Here is a 16,758-nt window from a genome sequence, read left to right as displayed (position 1 = left end):
GGACGAGTCTGAACTCACCAGAAGGGTTAACGGACGAGTCTGAACTCACCAGAAGGCTTTACGGACGAGTCTGAACTCACCAGAAGGCTTTACGAACGAGTCTGAACTCACCAGAGGGCTTTACGGACGAGTCTGAACTCACCAGAAGGCTTTACGGACGAGTCTGAACTCACCAGAAGGCTTTACGGACGAGTCTGAACTCACCAGAAGGCTTTACGGACGAGTCTGAACTCACCAGAAGGGTTTACGGACGAGTCTGAACTCACCCGAAGGGTTTACGGACGAGTCTGAACTCACCCGAAGGGTTTACGGACGAGTCTGAAGTCACCCAAAGGGTTTACGGACGAGTCTGAACTCACCAGAAGGCTTAACGGACGAGTCTGAATTCACCAGAAGGGTTTACGGACGAGTCTGAACTCACCTGAAGGCTTTACGGACGAGTCTGAACTCACCAGAAGGGTTTACGGACGAGTCTGAACTCACCTGAAGGCTTTACGGACGAGTCTGAACTCACCAGAAGGCTTTACGGACGAGTCTGAACTCACCAGAAGGGTTTACGGACGAGTCTGAACTCACCTGAAGGCTTTACGGACGAGTCTGAACTCACCAGAAGGGTTTACGGACGAGTCTGAACTCACCTGAAGGCTTTACGGACGAGTCTGAACTCACCAGAAGGCTTTACGGACGAGTCTGAACTCACCAGAAGGCTTTACGGACGAGTCTGAACTCACCAGAAGGCTTTACGGACGAGTCTGAACTCACCAGAAGGCTTTATGGACGAGTCTGAACTCACCAGAAGGCTTTACGGACGAGTCTGAACTCACCAGAAGGCTTTACGGACGAGTCTGAACTCACCAGAAGGCTTTACGGACGAGTCTGAACTCACCAGAAGGCTTTACGGACGAGTCTGAACTCACCAGAAGGCTTTACGGACGAGTCTGAACTCACCAGAAGGCTTTACGGACGAGTCTGAACTCACCAGAAGGCTTTACGGACGAGTCTGAACTCACCAGAAGGGTTAACGGACGAGTCTGAACTCACCAGAAGGGTTAACGGACGAGTCTGAACTCACCAGAAGGCTTTACGGACGAGTCTGAACTCACCAGAGGGCTTTACGGACGAGTCTGAACTCACCAGAGGGCTTTACGGACGAGTCTGAACTCACCAGAAGGCTTTACGGACGAGTCTGAACTCACCAGAAGGCTTTACGGACGAGTCTGAACTCACCAGAAGGCTTTACGGACGAGTCTGAACTCACCAGAAGGCTTTACGGACGAGTCTGAACTCACTGATGTCAGATTTTTTACTTAGAGCCATAACATGCAACATTCTGTGTAGACCTCAAGTTTTGTCAGCAAAATCAGTGTGAAGGCACTTTTGTTGTATCTGTTCCATGCTTTTCTATGGGTGCAAAAATTAAATACCTGCCAAAACAAAAATAAATGTGTGCAAAATATAGTGGGCACAATTTAGTCTAAATTGGAAAATGTAATCTAAAATAGTTTATAAAGCAACATCACTGGAAATATTTTGTTAATTGGAGTTAATTTAAGGAATTTATCATGTGCTGTATTAATAAGCAAATATAATTTAACGGTGTTAATAAGAACCGCTGGATGTAAGCTTTAGTTGGTTTTTATAGCTTATTCCGACTCAAATGATTGTTTCTATATGATTGTAAAAACGATCTTTTTTAATTACATGTAATTAAGTGAAGCGTGTGCCTCACATTGGCTTAGCTACTGCAGTGGTCGGACTTATCCAAAGAGAACCCTTCTATCGATGAATTTAGAAACCAATCAGAACTCGTGAACATATCCAGATCACCAATCAGAACAGAGCATCGGCGGCGAACAGCTGTGAGCGTCCAATGAGCGATGAGCCGGTTGTCGGTCGTTGACGGGAGGAAGGTTGTAGTGAAAACAACTGTGGCTCAGGGTGGGACTCTGGAGGCCGCCGTCTTTACAGGTCCTCCTTACATTTTCCTATTTAATCATTCAAGATCCTGGCCATATGTACGCCTCTAGGTAAATAGTGGGAAAAGTGTGGATATTTGTGGAAAGCTGGGTGAGATCGGTGCATAAATCCGTGTGAAGATCGAGTCAAAAATCTGCCACAGAAATGGACGAAAAGGCGTTTACGAAGGAGCTGGATCAATGGATCGAACAGCTGAATGAATGCAAACAACTGTCAGAAAGCCAAGTCAAGTCCCTATGCGAAAAGGTATTTATATACATTTACACACTGAAATATCGACATTACGGTACGCGAGTGATGTGTGGAACGCGAAAACATTTAACGTTATTTCGTTCCTCCGTTAGCCGCTTTAGCTAACGTGACAAGATGGCGGACGGGAACGTCCAACGAACTCCGCAATCAGAAACAGTCGATAATGATCTTCTTTACACTTATAAACACCGAAACAGATTTAAATGTGAAACACGTAAATCGCATCCAAATGTGGTGAATGTTGAATAGTTGTGTACTGTTACTGGTTTCTGTACAGGAGGAACCCGCTTTAAATCAACGTTATTAACACAGTAAAAGGACTCGTGCTCTATTAATCCACGTCAGTGTTTCAGGGCTTCGGGCTCTGTATAGTTTATTTGGGTGTAAAGAGCGAAGCTTTATAAATATCGCTGGTTCCTGATCACGGAGTCCTAAAATGGCGCCGAATGGTGTATCAGGCCATCATCATCATCATCATCATCATGACAGTATATAAGAGCAGAGGTGTGAGTCTCTTCTGCTCGACTCCTCTCACGGTCAACATTGAGCTGCACATCTCAAGAAATGCAATATTACAGTTATACATTGATCGCGGAGAGACTGAAACATGGACGCCCGGTGAACTAACACCTTCTTCATTATATTCTCAGCGAGTCTCGAGCAGTTCAGGTCATGTCGGGTATCATTTGTTAGATGACCACACCTGACGTCACTGCCGGGATGATGGCAATTTACTGAAAACATTTGCTTTACCCCTGAGACCGGTTGCATAAACTGCTTAGACTAGTCTTGCAACTTTTGTTCTTCAAAACGTCTTTAAGTCAGTAACATACAATTCAAATGAATACTCCTGACTAATTGCTAGTCACTGAGACCAGTTGATAAGACACAGTCTTTACTTGGCGGCTGTTTTCTGCAACTGGCCCGTGAATGCAAGCTTTGTCATCAATAGTTTGGTTCGTGTTTAGAGAAGAGAGCCGCCTAAATAAGTTTCTTTCTTCATTAAAAGAAATGTGTACAATCGATGAAATCCTGCAACTGCACAGACTGCTGTGTAATGATGGAAACATGTGGTCAGGTTGAAGAATGGTCATTTATGTATGTGAATTTGGTCTTTGTGTGTCATGTGAATATATCAACTGTGTTTATCTGCACATAAGGATGTCCAAAGGTCAGCATCTTTTAAGCGAGCTGCTTTTTGTGTGGCAGATGTGTTGGTATTTTGTATTCCGGCTTACTGTGAGAATTCCCATGCATGGTTATATCACTGCACACTAACTGTACTATACTGTAAAACATATTTGAGCAGTGAAGTGAAAATGAAGCATGCACACTAGGGATGCCACAATTCTTAATGTAATATTGAAGCGTTCGGGACGGCCTCCACGGTTCAATACGCGCATGTGAATTGCGGTTTTCAAGTTTTGCATTTAAAACATTTCTGTGCATTTTATTATGGAATGGCTCGGCCCGTGTTTGTCTGTATGTTTGCGCCTCCCCACCAGTTAATATCTAATATCAATGCGCATGCGCAGTAAGGGATGCTTGCGATGCTGGTGACAGATTTCACACGAGTCGAGCGGTGAAGCGAGCCTGCCTGCAGCATGCGAAGCAATTTGCGGCTTATGCTGACGAACTGGCCATCGGAAGCAACCGGAACCTACCGGCTTTATTGTATGCCCATTGTACTAAAGTAATAATGCCCAAATTTGGCAAATCAAGAACGTTTATTATCTGTTTTACACCGCATAGGAAAGCAGCAGCATCTACAGCACTGTGCCAAAGTTCTTTTAATGAAGGCCGTGGCCCTAGGCGGCCCTTTAGGCAGCTATTTGCATCATAGCAAGACAACAGGCAGATATTTCTAAGATCGCTGCCAAAAAACTGAGTTAAATCGCGTTTTTCCGATCAATAATTAAACCTGAAGTGAACTGTAAACTAACTTTGGTTTACATTTTTTTCAAATTTTAAATTGTGCTTAAATCCTCTTTTTCAAGCGGCCACTTTCCGTGTTGCATTTCTTTCCATTTATTGTAATGGCAGTGCCGCATCTTGGCAGTGTTAACTGCGCATCTCTCTGTTTACATTATGTTTGCATTGTTATTTTAAATACACTGATGCGCTAAACCTCTTCAATAAACTTATTTTACTGGCATGTTGATGAATAAAACGTATAGAACCATGGGTTAACTGTATTTATGCATCTCTAATGCATACTCCACAGATAAAAGTGAAAATATAAACAAAAGCAACGAGGATTATAAACTCATCCGGTGTATTTGTGACATAATACGGAATAGGTACAAGTGAAGAATAAAAATAGTTTTATAGTGCCTACGGAAAAGAGAGAGAGAAGAGATTGTGAGAGCAGAATAAAAAGAACCCTTTAAAACAGCTTTACAAGACAGAAATAGGCTAGTTGCTTAAAGATAAAGACTTGCAGACAAAAATACATCAAACTAAGAGGCCATCCACACGGAGACGCAGCTAGCTGTATACGTAAAGATTTGTTTTTTTAAACCGGGTCCCAGAGTGGATAAACCTGAAAACGCCACCCTTGCGTGAAACGATGATGTCATCACCCCAGCTCAACTTCAAGCGCATGCTCCAAATCTTCTTCTCCGTTTTTTAGTGTATCTCTATGGCAGAATGACAGTGCAGATATTTCTTGAGACGACGCTGTGAAAATGAAATAAAAGATTAGTTAGGCAAAGCTCTGGCTTTGTGTTGATGTGGTCTAAAGGAAAGACACTTATTTCAAAGTCAATGTCATTGTTTAAATGTTAGATTTTTATGTCCTTTTTATCTTTCCATGTAAAATATTCATAAACAAAGAACAACAAAGACTCTTTAGTCATGTAACATGAAGTCATGGTGATACTGTTATATTGAGAATAAGAGCTTCAGTGACACATCATCTGTCTAAAAGCCATACCAGCTAAAGCCATTCATTAACTGATGCGCAATTTACACGCACAGTTGTTATTTCCATGCTTGTTCTGTATTTGGGCAATTCAGTGAAAATGTCAACCTTACCATGAAAATAAAGTTTAACCAAGGGTTTTTACTATGGTTAAAGCACAGATATTAACATGTGGTGGTTCAAATACACATCTGAGATCTCTGTTTGTAAAGCATTTGTTTTATTTTTAGTGCATGATTGTTCATAGTCAGATAAGAGCCATTTTCAGGATTTTCACATCCGTACGCTACATATTCCTCATAAATGGAAAAATGAAATAAAGTCACTATTTTTTGTTCTATGAAGAGTCATCCCTTCTCCATTCATTGGTTAACATTGCTTCAGGATTGTGCATTATATTTCACAAAAATCCTAAAACAGATGGTTCAATATATTCGAAACAAATTCATTCTCTAAGTATTTTTGTCACGTCGATAACGCAAAATGTTACGTCCAAAATGTTGGAATTGCCCATTTACCTCTTCCCCATACCACTGGAGATATAAATATATATTTTCAATGTAAGCTCATAAAACAACTTCATCGTTATAGAGTTGCTAATATAAGCATTTCTGCTGGATATGGTTTCTTTTAGAGGAATTGTTTTCATACGGTTGACAGCATCATGTTTTCTTTTCCTCCCAGGCTAAAGAAATCCTGACCAAGGAGTCTAATGTACAGGAGGTGAGATGTCCAGTCACTGTCTGTGGAGATGTGCACGGTCAGTTTCATGACCTCATGGAGCTCTTTAGAATCGGTGGAAAGTCACCCGACACAAACTACCTGTTCATGGGAGATTATGTGGACCGAGGCTATTATTCTGTGGAGACGGTCACTCTGCTCGTCGCTCTTAAGGTAAGCATCTGTATGTTGGGCTGTACACTACTGCTCAAAAGGTATATGCCTAGTTTTATAGACAGCTGTATATTTGTGCCAACAAATTAATTTCTTACGTAGCTGAACTAAAGGTTTTTTAATTAAAGGACTTGCAGGTTGCAAATGCAGACTAGTTGTAAACATTGCTCGCACTGTTTAAAAAAACAACGGCTGTTTGTGATCCAGTTACTGCGCATGGGTTGTTTATGCAACCAAACTTCATTGATGGGCGATATGGCCCTAAAACCATTGCCTTAGGGGGGCGCCGGCCCCTCCAACAGCACCCCCGCCTCCCTTGAAGGTCAAGTTCATTTTAATTTCTATATAGCACCAGATCACAACAGAAGTCATTCAAGGTTACCTTTCCTATATAACATATTTTTACCTTGTTCTTTTATTAAACAAACTAAATAGCATTATGGTATTTATCTTATTTACACTGCAGCATGTCATGTCTGGTTCATGCATTTACAATTCTCTCCTCACCGCATCGAGTTCTGCCCGGTGCGCCCATACAAAGGAAAGCACACTACCACCAGCGAACAGAAACGTGTGTAGTAAAATATGTTGTGTCAACCGCCTGAAAAGCAAGCAGATACAAATATTGGCATTTTTAAACGCTCCCAGGTTGGTTTCCTTCTGCTCTGAGTCGACGTACAGCGTGTCTACATAACTGAGATGTTCACATCACACGCACTCATTTATGTGGATGATGTTTTTCCGCTATATCTTCTAATATCTTTATTTAGCGCCAAAAGTGCTCCAGTTTACCCTTTCTGCTCCGAGAGCGATGGTTCTCCGCCAAAGACAGTCATATAAAGACCTCCAGTCACCAAAAGCAGGTTCATAAATGGACAATTTTACTGTAATGCTGAGGTAAACGATAATGCATTAGTAGCCTAATAAAGTCTTTTTAGCGCTCAATCAGTTTACTGTTTGCTATCTAGGTTTGTGACAGATTATAAACGTCTAAATTTAGGATTAAAGACATTTATAATATTGATAGCATTAATTATCAGCATGTAATGAGCATTTCATAATAAATCATATTTTAATCAGACATTATTTAGAATCAGTTCTAGTAGCATTAAGGCTACTTGTAAGTAACTTTGTCAAGTCAGCATTATTTTTATAGCGCTTTTTACAATTTTCATTATTACAAAGCACCTGTTTTAGTAAACATTGACTATAAGCAAAACATAAAAGGTTATGCAAGTCAAAACAAATTGTGAAAACACGAAAGACACACACAGATTCAGACACACGCGGACAGGGGCAAGAACCACACACCCAAGATAAGGAGAGAGAAACACAGGTCAAATATTAAACAGACTATAAATTCCTATATACTGTGTTAATTCAATAAAACAATAACATTCTTCTTTAAAACTTCTGCTCATGAAAAATTCATTTTGTTGTCAGTAGTTTAATAAATCTAAAAATTGTCCACCAAGACTTCCCTTTAGTACCAGAGCCTACAACACATTTCCTCAGTTACCAGGCCTTTCTATGTTTTATACATACTGTGGGTATCAGAATATAAAATAAATGGGCTGATAAAACATTACATATTAACTTTTTATATACAGATTCGACTGGGCTCAATGGATTAAATATCATTTATTTCAAAAGTGTTGTCCGGACCTCCACCACAAATATAGAGACCCCCCCGAGCCTGTAAACCTAGGGGAAACACTGAAGTCTATCACAATATTTTATGGTATTTGTTGTGATAATGATACAAATGATGATATAACTATAAGACCATCCACCGGTTTTTTACTACAAGTGATAGTAGCTGCATGTAGTCTAGAGCCTCAGAAACGCAAACATTAATAAAAAAGTTCAATTTACCCCAATCAAATGGTATTTTTGTAAATATAAAATATAAGTCACATTCAGCTTCAATAGGTTGAAGGAAAGAAGGAATTAAATGAACTAAAACTCCATAAACACATTGTCATACCTAAAGTGTATATAGCCTATTGTTGGATGGAAACGATGGCATCACGCTGTCAATCGTTCTCTCCTGAACTGTGTGAACTCTCTCTGTCTCTCGCGCTTCCGCTCTCTCTCTCGCTCTCTCTCTCTCTCTCTCTCTCTCTCTCTCTCTCTCTCTCTCTCTCTCTCTAGCGCCAACGAGCTCAGCTGGAAAGTATCTCCATAGACATCTATGAGTATCTCCACTTAAAGGCTCAGTACCGCTGGTCCTAACGTCTCTCTGCTGGAAAGTATCTCCATAGACATCTATGAGTATCTCCGCTTAAAGGCTCAGTACCGCTGGTCCTAACGTCTCTCTGCTGGAAAGTATCTCCATAGACATCTATGAGTATCTCCACTTAAAGGCTCAGTACCGCTGGTCCTAACGTCTCTCTGCTGGAAAGAATCTCCATAGACATCTATGAGTATCTCCACTTATAGGCTCAGTACCGCTGGTCCTAACGTCTCTCTGCTGGAAAGTATCTCCATAGACATCTATGAGTATCTCCACTTAAAGGCTCAGTACCGCTGGTCCTAACGTCTCTCTGCTGGAAAGTATCTCCATAGACATCTATGAGTATCTCCGCTTAAAGGCTCAGTACCGCTGGTCCTAACGTCTCCCTGCTGGAAAGAATCTCCATAGACATCTATGAGTATCTCCACTTAAAGGCTCAGTACCGCTGGTCCTAACGTCTCTCTGCTGGAAAGTATCTCCATAGACATCTATGAGTATCTCCGCTTAAAGGCTCAGTACCGCTGGTCTTAATGTCTCCCTGCTGGAAAGTATTTCCATAGACATCTATGAGTATCTCCGCTTAAAGGCTCAGTACCGCTGGTCTTAATGTCTCCCTGCTGGAAAGTATCTCCATAGACATCTATGAGTATCTCCGCTTAAAGGCTCAGTACCGCTGGTCCTAACGTCTCTCTGCTGGAAAGTATCTCCATAGACATCTATGAGTATCTCCGCTTAAAGGCTCAGTACCGCTGGTCTTAATGTCTCCCTGCTGGAAAGTATCTCCATAGACATCTATGAGTATCTCCACTTAAAGGCTCAGTACCGCTGGTCCTAACGTCTCTCTGCTGGAAAGTATCTCCATAGACATCTATGAGTATCTCCACTTAAAGGCTCAGTACCGCTGGTCCTAACGTCTCTCTGCTGGAAAGTATCTCCATAGACATCTATGAGTATCTCCGCTTAAAGGCTCAGTACCGCTGGTCTTAATGTCTCCCTGCTGGAAAGTATTTCCATAGACATCTATGAGTATCTCCGCTTAAAGGCTCAGTACCGTTGGTCCTAACGTCTCTCTGCTGGAAAGTATCTCCATAGACATCTATGAGTATCTCCGCTTAAAGGCTCAGTACCGCTGGTCCTAACGTCTCTCTGCTGGAAAGTATCTCCATAGACATCTATGAGTATCTCCGCTTAAAGGCTCAGTACCGCTGGTCCTAACGTCTCCCTGCTGGAAAGAATCTCCATAGACATCTATGAGTATCTCCGCTTAAAGGCTCAGTACCGCTGGTCCTAACGTCTCTCTGCTGGAAAGTATCTCCATAGACATCTATGAGTATCTCCACTTAAAGGCTCAGTACCGCTGGTCCTAACGTCTCTCTGCTGGAAAGAATCTCCATAGACATCTATGAGTATCTCCACTTATAGGCTCAGTACCGCTGGTCCTAACGTCTCTCTGCTGGAAAGTATCTCCATAGACATCTATGAGTATCTCCACTTAAAGGCTCAGTACCGCTGGTCCTAACGTCTCTCTGCTGGAAAGTATCTCCATAGACATCTATGAGTATCTCCGCTTAAAGGCTCAGTACCGCTGGTCCTAACGTCTCCCTGCTGGAAAGAATCTCCATAGACATCTATGAGTATCTCCGCTTAAAGGCTCAGTACCGCTGGTCTTAATGTCTCCCTGCTGGAAAGTATTTCCATAGACATCTATGAGTATCTCCGCTTAAAGGCTCAGTACCGCTGGTCCTAACGTCTCTCTGCTGGAAAGTATCTCCATAGACATCTATGAGTATCTCCGCTTAAAGGCTCAGTACCGCTGGTCCTAACGTCTCCCTGCTGGAAAGAATCTCCATAGACATCTATGAGTATCTCCACTTAAAGGCTCAGTACCGCTGGTCCTAACGTCTCTCTGCTGGAAAGTATCTCCATAGACATCTATGAGTATCTCCGCTTAAAGGCTCAGTACCGCTGGTCCTAACGTCTCTCTGCTGGAAAGAATCTCCATAGACATCTAAGAGTATCTCCACTTAAAGGCTCAGTACCGCGGGTCCTAACGTCTCTCTGCTGGAAAGAATCTCCATAGACATCTATGAGTATCTCCACTTAAAGGCTCAGTACCGCTGGTCCTAACGTCTCCCTGCTGGAAAGAATCTCCATAGACATCTATGAGTATCTCCACTTAAAGGCTCAGTACCGCTGGTCCTAACGTCTCTCTGCTGGAAAGTATCTCCATAGACATCTAAGAGTATCTCCACTTAAAGGCTCAGTACCGCTGGTCCTAACGTCTCTCTGCTGGAAAGAATCTCCATAGACATCTATGAGTATCTCCACTTAAAGGCTCAGTACCGCTGGTCCTAACGTCTCCCTGCTGGAAAGAATCTCCATAGACATCTATGAGTATCTCCACTTAAAGGCTCAGTACCGCGGGTCCTAACGTCTCTCTGCTGGAAAGAATCTCCATAGACATCTATGAGTATCTCCGCTTAAAGGCTCAGTACCGCTGGTCCTAACGTCTCTCTGCTGGAAAGAATCTCCATAGACATCTATGAGTATCTCCGCTTAAAGGCTCAGTACCGCGGGTCCTAATGTCTCTCTGCTGGAAAGTCTTTATAATACTAACGCTGGTTATACCGTAGCTCCCGTCTGACTTTTATCCTTTTTGTAATGTAGTGGCCACCGTTGTGTTTGGACTGAGAGATTTGTTGCAAATCTATGATACAACGCTATTGGCCGCTGTAAATCAAAAACATAATACAAACTTGAATGTTTTACTGGCAGTAGTGCGGTGAGCGCTGTCACTATGAAAGCACATGTAGGTACCAGCTGCACTGGACGGTCTGTTCATGCATCCCCCATATAACAGGCAAGAAATCATATTAAACAATTTGTGCAATGCACACAATGTATTATGACTATCAACGAATATTTAACCAACAAATGAAATAAAACGAAAGTGAAGCTGAGCATTAACTCGGATGCATCTACAGTGCCATCCTTCATGAGAGTTAGAGCTCCTCTTTTAGTGCAAACTCTTTATCAGTTCCACGTCCGCCCTCCACTATACCCAAGGATTTGGGGTGCATGTCATTTGATGTGGCTGATAAAAGTTAACCGTTATTGAGTGTGAGAGCTTTGAGTTCATCTCGAGTACTGGATTGCTTGACAAAGAGGGATCGAAATAAACGCACAGTGTTGCTAAACATTTAATATATCATCCAGCAATGAATTCTTGACATGTATAACATTGTGTCCTTTTATCTGTATTAGACATTGAAATTTAGGTCCTTCAGTTAGAGCATTGACTGTTAGTGTCACCAGCTAGTTTTGTAATACTTGTAATTTGGTTAGCAACTTTTTGATGCAACTCACACAAGGTGGTTTTATAAAGAAATGTTTATGCGTTTCAATTGTAGGTAAGGTACCGTGAACGCATTACAATTCTTCGAGGGAACCACGAGAGCAGACAGATCACACAAGTCTACGGCTTTTATGATGAGTGCCTACGGAAATACGGCAACGCAAATGTTTGGAAATACTTCACAGACCTCTTTGATTACCTTCCACTTACTGCTTTGGTAGATGGGCAGGTAGGTTCATGCAGTCCGATGCCTTTAAAATGAAAATGACACCCTTAAACCGCAGGAGAACATTAATCCTGTGTCGTTTGTTCTGCAGATATTCTGTCTTCACGGAGGACTGTCACCATCCATAGACACTCTTGATCACATCAGAGCACTGGATCGTTTACAGGAGGTTCCTCATGAGGTATCTGTCCCTGCACACCGCAGGTCCAGTGCAGTTTGAGGTTGCTGTACAGTTTTGAGTAATGCTGCTGTGTCTTTCTTCAGGGGCCAATGTGTGATTTATTGTGGTCGGATCCAGATGATCGTGGAGGTTGGGGCATTTCTCCCAGAGGGGCAGGTTACACCTTTGGGCAGGACATATCTGAGACGTTTAACCATGCAAACGGCCTTACTCTGGTCTCTAGAGCTCACCAGCTTGTGATGGAGGTGTGTTTGCTGTGTTGTTTTTGCTTGCGGTGTGGATAAAAAACCCGACCCAAATGTCTTTGATTTGACTGTCTCGTAGGGTTACAACTGGTGTCACGATCGCAATGTGGTAACAATTTTCAGCGCGCCCAACTACTGTTACCGCTGTGGTAATCAGGCCGCTATAATGGAGCTGGATGACACCCTGAAGTACTCCTTGTAAGTTTATGACAGAACTTGATAGTGTAGCATTTCCACAGCCATAACAAATGAATGTGACTTGACTTTGTGTTTGTGTGATTGCAGCCTTCAGTTTGACCCTGCCCCTCGCAGAGGAGAGCCGCACGTCACCCGCCGTACCCCCGACTACTTCCTGTGAACCTTTCCGCTCTGCACAGTATTGCCATGATATCATAATCTTCATTCAGTTTAAAATAAGACGAGAGGAATGGGCAACGGTATAAAAAGATGTTAAAGTGAAAACTGTCTGTGGACCAAAAGGTGTGTGCCATAACCAAACAGACGGCCGTGACATATTCTGTCCCTCCCATCTTGCTTCATTCCTCCAGTCCTTATATGAATGCCTGTGAAATCTGATGTTCTCCATCTGCCCCGTATGTGTCTTTTCTTTCTCTGTGTCCTTTTGCACTTTTCCCCCTCGATTACATGAAAGCTAACGCAGTCGGATGTCACATTCACACCATGTACTGTCCTGTTTTTTTCTTTTCTAATCTGTTATTTTCACGTTTTCTTCATGTGGTATGGGAGGAATGAGATTAGATGCTTTTATACCCCAATAACCAGTGTCTTCTGGAGGATTATCTTTCCTACAGTGATGACAACCTGTTAAACAAATGCCAACCGAGTCATGTGTGACAGACAGAAATGACATGCCATTATAGGAATCCTGGCATAACGTCTTATGATGGTTGATGGTCTGTTGCAGGGGTACCAGTTCAAAAATAAAGATGAAAGTTGCTCCTTTCTTCTGTCTTGTGTTTTAAATGAATCCACTCGTCTGTAAACTGGAGTAATCAGTTCCTCTTAAGAGTTTGATATTATGTTTTTCTGACGGCAAGGACATGGTCAGATATGACTGGTATTTTATTATTAATGTCATATACACGTGAAAACCGTGAGAAACAAAGGCAGGCATTCCAACAATAACGAAGGGAGATCTGAAGTCATAAAGCAGCTCAACGTCACTGTCATTATGTAATGGTTGTATGGCTGAGGCCAAATACCCCCACCTGGGCGTCACGCTGTCAACTTCATGTTGTTTACATCAGAATTTACAATGTTTTTCACAGAAGATGTTGCGTGAACAGTAGCAAGTTTTTTAGTTCTCTGTACTCGCAAAATTGACCAAAGATGATGTAGGAGTTGATATTACATCTACTCCTTTAACTGATCTGATCATAAAGCACAACTTGTTTAGTAAGTGGATCATATTGAAAGCTTAACAACTCACTGCTATTATATGATAAGGTAAAAAGAGAAAGTTCTGGGTTGATAGGCAGATTTTGGGAAAACGCTAATAAAGAAAATGCATTTTATTCAAATTGGGAACTTATTAAATATGAGGTTACTAAATATTTGCCCAACAGAAAAGAATTGAAGAAACCAACGTTATTCCTGAAATAACATTGGCAAATTAAAGTCCAGACAATTTATTGGATGATGTAAAACTATTATTGTCAGATATGCAAATGAAACTCTTTACAGTAATAGTAACAGTTCAATTAAATTGTTAAGTGCCACTTCTAGTAGATTTGATTGGTCTAGAGGGATTAGGCAGGGTTGCCCGTATTTATTTTGAAGAATAAGTCAAATTCTTGCAACCAGTAATATTAAAGGTATAATGTTGTTGACAGAGAGCTAGCTACCACAGTTAGCCAATGAAACCGTCCTCTTTCTAAAGAATGCAGACCAAATCTCCATCACAATCAAAGTATAGGAGAGTTTTCTGAAGCATCGGGTGTTTATTTGAATGTAAAGAAGTGAGAACTAATGGCGATCAAAGAACTATTATTGTAGAGGATTGGGAATTAAAATAAATAAAAATCAACAGAATAGAAGTTCATTACATTTTAATCCTATTCTCAAAGAACTAAAAAAAAAGATTGAATCGGTGGTTTCTAGGGGACTCGTGGATAAGAGGGAGAGTTTTGTTCCCTTTCGAGAGCGGTCACTTCGACATTGCGGAGACCGCATATGAAACTCCTCCTCTTTTTCACTTTTCCTGAAGTCCTATAGGATAACGCCAGTTAAAAAACTGGCCAATTGTCGCAAGACATGCACAGTATGCAAATACTGACGAATCTAGACAGTATAAATAAAGTGCATGAGACGACAATACCTCAGAATCTTCTTTTTCACGCTGCCATCGTTGAAGACGCAACTGGATACTTCTTCACCGCATCCGATGGCTTCTTTCTGTTGTCTCTGCGCGGGCCCCATCGGCCCGCAGGATACTCACGAGCACTGCATTGCCTGCCTGGGCCTTGCCCATGCGGAGGATGCACTCTGCGAGTCCGATTGCGCGCACTGTGCTGACCTGCCGGCGCGTGTTTTGAGGACTCGCAGGAACATTGCTCGTGGACTCTTAGGGTCGAGGCTCACCGCCGCCAACGAGCCGCTGGTGAGTCCACCCACTCCACGAGGTGGCGGCGACGACCCGGCTCCGGGCCCCCGTCCTCTGCCGTCACCTCATTCCCCAGTCCTCTTCGTCGACGAGGTCCTTCGTCCTCCGCCTTCCATCGCGGACGCCGTTTCCTTCGGCGTCGAGGAGGACGATGACTCCATGTCCATATCAGCTTCGGACAAGGACTGGGCAGGATCGGAGCGTGATCGTCCCGATCCGGAGAGCACCCCGGACCTCCACGAGGAGTTCGTCAGGGTTCTCGAAAAAGCTGTAAGCGAGCTCGACATCACCTGGGATCCACCTGAGATGCCGGCGAAGAGTAAGCTCGACTCCTGGTACTTTCAGGCGAGTCGCCGCCAGGCCACGTCGAAAAGGAGTTCGCCGTTCTTCCCAGATGTCCACGAGCACGTGGTGAAGACGTGGTCAGCACCTCAGTCGGCGCGCGTCCACGCTGCTACGCCGGCCATGTTTGCCCACGTGGTCGGGGCCGAGGCCCACGGTTACGTGCGCATGCCACCCGTCGAGGAGACCCTCGCCGCTCATTTGTGCCCTTCCGCCACCTCACTGGGCTCGGACCCAGGCCTGCCCTCGAAGCCGTGCAGGTTTACCGCCCATCTCGCTGGTAAGGCATACGCGTCCGCTGGCGAGGCCGCCTCCGCCTTGCACACTATGGCGGTGCTGCAGGTGTTCCAGGCAAAGATCCTTCAGTCGCTGGATAGCGGCAGCCTGGAGACGGATGCTACACGGGATCTGAGGGCAGCGACCGACTTCGCGCTGATGGCTACGAAACGCACCGCCCAGGCTATCGGCAGATCTATGGGGTTTATGGTCGTCCTCCACCGTCATCTGTGGCTTACGCTGGCGGATCTAAAGGACGCCGATCGTAAGTCCCTGCTCAACGCGCCGATCACTCCCTCCGGCCTCTTTGGTGACGTCGTGGAGTCGGTAGTAGAGCGTTTTGGTGAGGCGCAAAAGCGCGCCAAGGCCATGAGTCACGTGCTGCCTCGACGCTCTTACCAACCGTCTCCGAGAGCCCGCTCTTCATCCGCGCCTCACTCCTCGCAGAGACCCGCCAAACAGCACGCGGCTCCCGCACCGGCTAGTCGAGGTCGCGAACCGGACGTCCGTCCTAAACAATGGGCGGGCCCAGCAAAGAAGAGGTACGGGCCGAAGAGGGGTCCACGCCACGACGGCGGAGCGTCATCGGCTGCCAAGCCGTCGTCCTGACGGACCTGGGAAGAGGAGGAGAGAGTCTGTGAGCGTGCCGGCGGACCCAAAGCGCCGCTGTTTGCAACAGTTTTCCCCCGCGGTCGCGGGCGATTATTGCAATGTTGTAAGTGTTGTTTGTGTGAATGCAATAAAAACACATACCTGTTCACAGAAGGAGCTTTTTCCCCCTCACACACACAATGCTGCGTCCCTTGCCCTGCCACGGTGCAGCGCGAAGCCGCAGCTAGTCACAACTATAACCAGCATTCCCTCGTCCACGGACGCTCCCGTGGACGAGGGACCGCTGGAGTCTCACGCGCGAGATATTTTCCCGCCAGTGCATTTAGCCTCGCTGGGCCAGCGCGCTACCCTAAACGGTCCGATGACGGTAACCCCCGATCAGATTCGGCCGTTATGTCTGTTTCTGGACGCGTGGAAAGCCATCCCAGGCATCTCTCTTTGGCTGCTAAACGTGATAGAACACGGGTACTCCCTGCAGTTCAGGCGCAGACCTCCCCGCTTCAGCGGTGTGGTCCCGTCGCTTACGTCAGCGCAAAACGCACCTGTGCTAAGGCAGGAAATCCGCAGCCTGCTCGCGAAGAGAGCGATCGAGCGTGTTCCCCCGAACGAGCTGGAA

The 16,758-nt window shown here is 44.3% G+C and overlaps 1 protein-coding gene across 1 annotated transcript; it reads left to right on the top strand.

Moving 5' to 3' along the window:
• The first annotated feature begins 1,722 nt into the window (after positions 1-1,722).
• ppp2cab (protein phosphatase 2 catalytic subunit alpha b) lies at positions 1,723-13,253 on the top strand. Its single transcript, XM_079486828.1, has 7 exons — positions 1,723-2,223; positions 5,837-6,046; positions 11,693-11,866; positions 11,955-12,044; positions 12,128-12,289; positions 12,369-12,487; positions 12,575-13,253. The coding sequence occupies exons 1-7, from the start codon at positions 2,122-2,124 to the stop codon at positions 12,645-12,647; spliced, it is 930 nt and encodes a 309-aa protein (XP_079342954.1). The 5' UTR covers positions 1,723-2,121; the 3' UTR covers positions 12,648-13,253.
• The last annotated feature ends 3,505 nt before the right edge of the window (positions 13,254-16,758 follow it).

Source organism: Barbatula barbatula, assembly GCF_947034865.1.
Source record: "Barbatula barbatula genome assembly, chromosome: 22".
NCBI classification, from domain to species: Eukaryota; Metazoa; Chordata; class Actinopteri; order Cypriniformes; family Nemacheilidae; genus Barbatula; species Barbatula barbatula.
The sequence above is the reverse complement of the archived record's forward strand: the minus strand, read 5'-3'. Positions and strand labels throughout refer to the sequence as shown.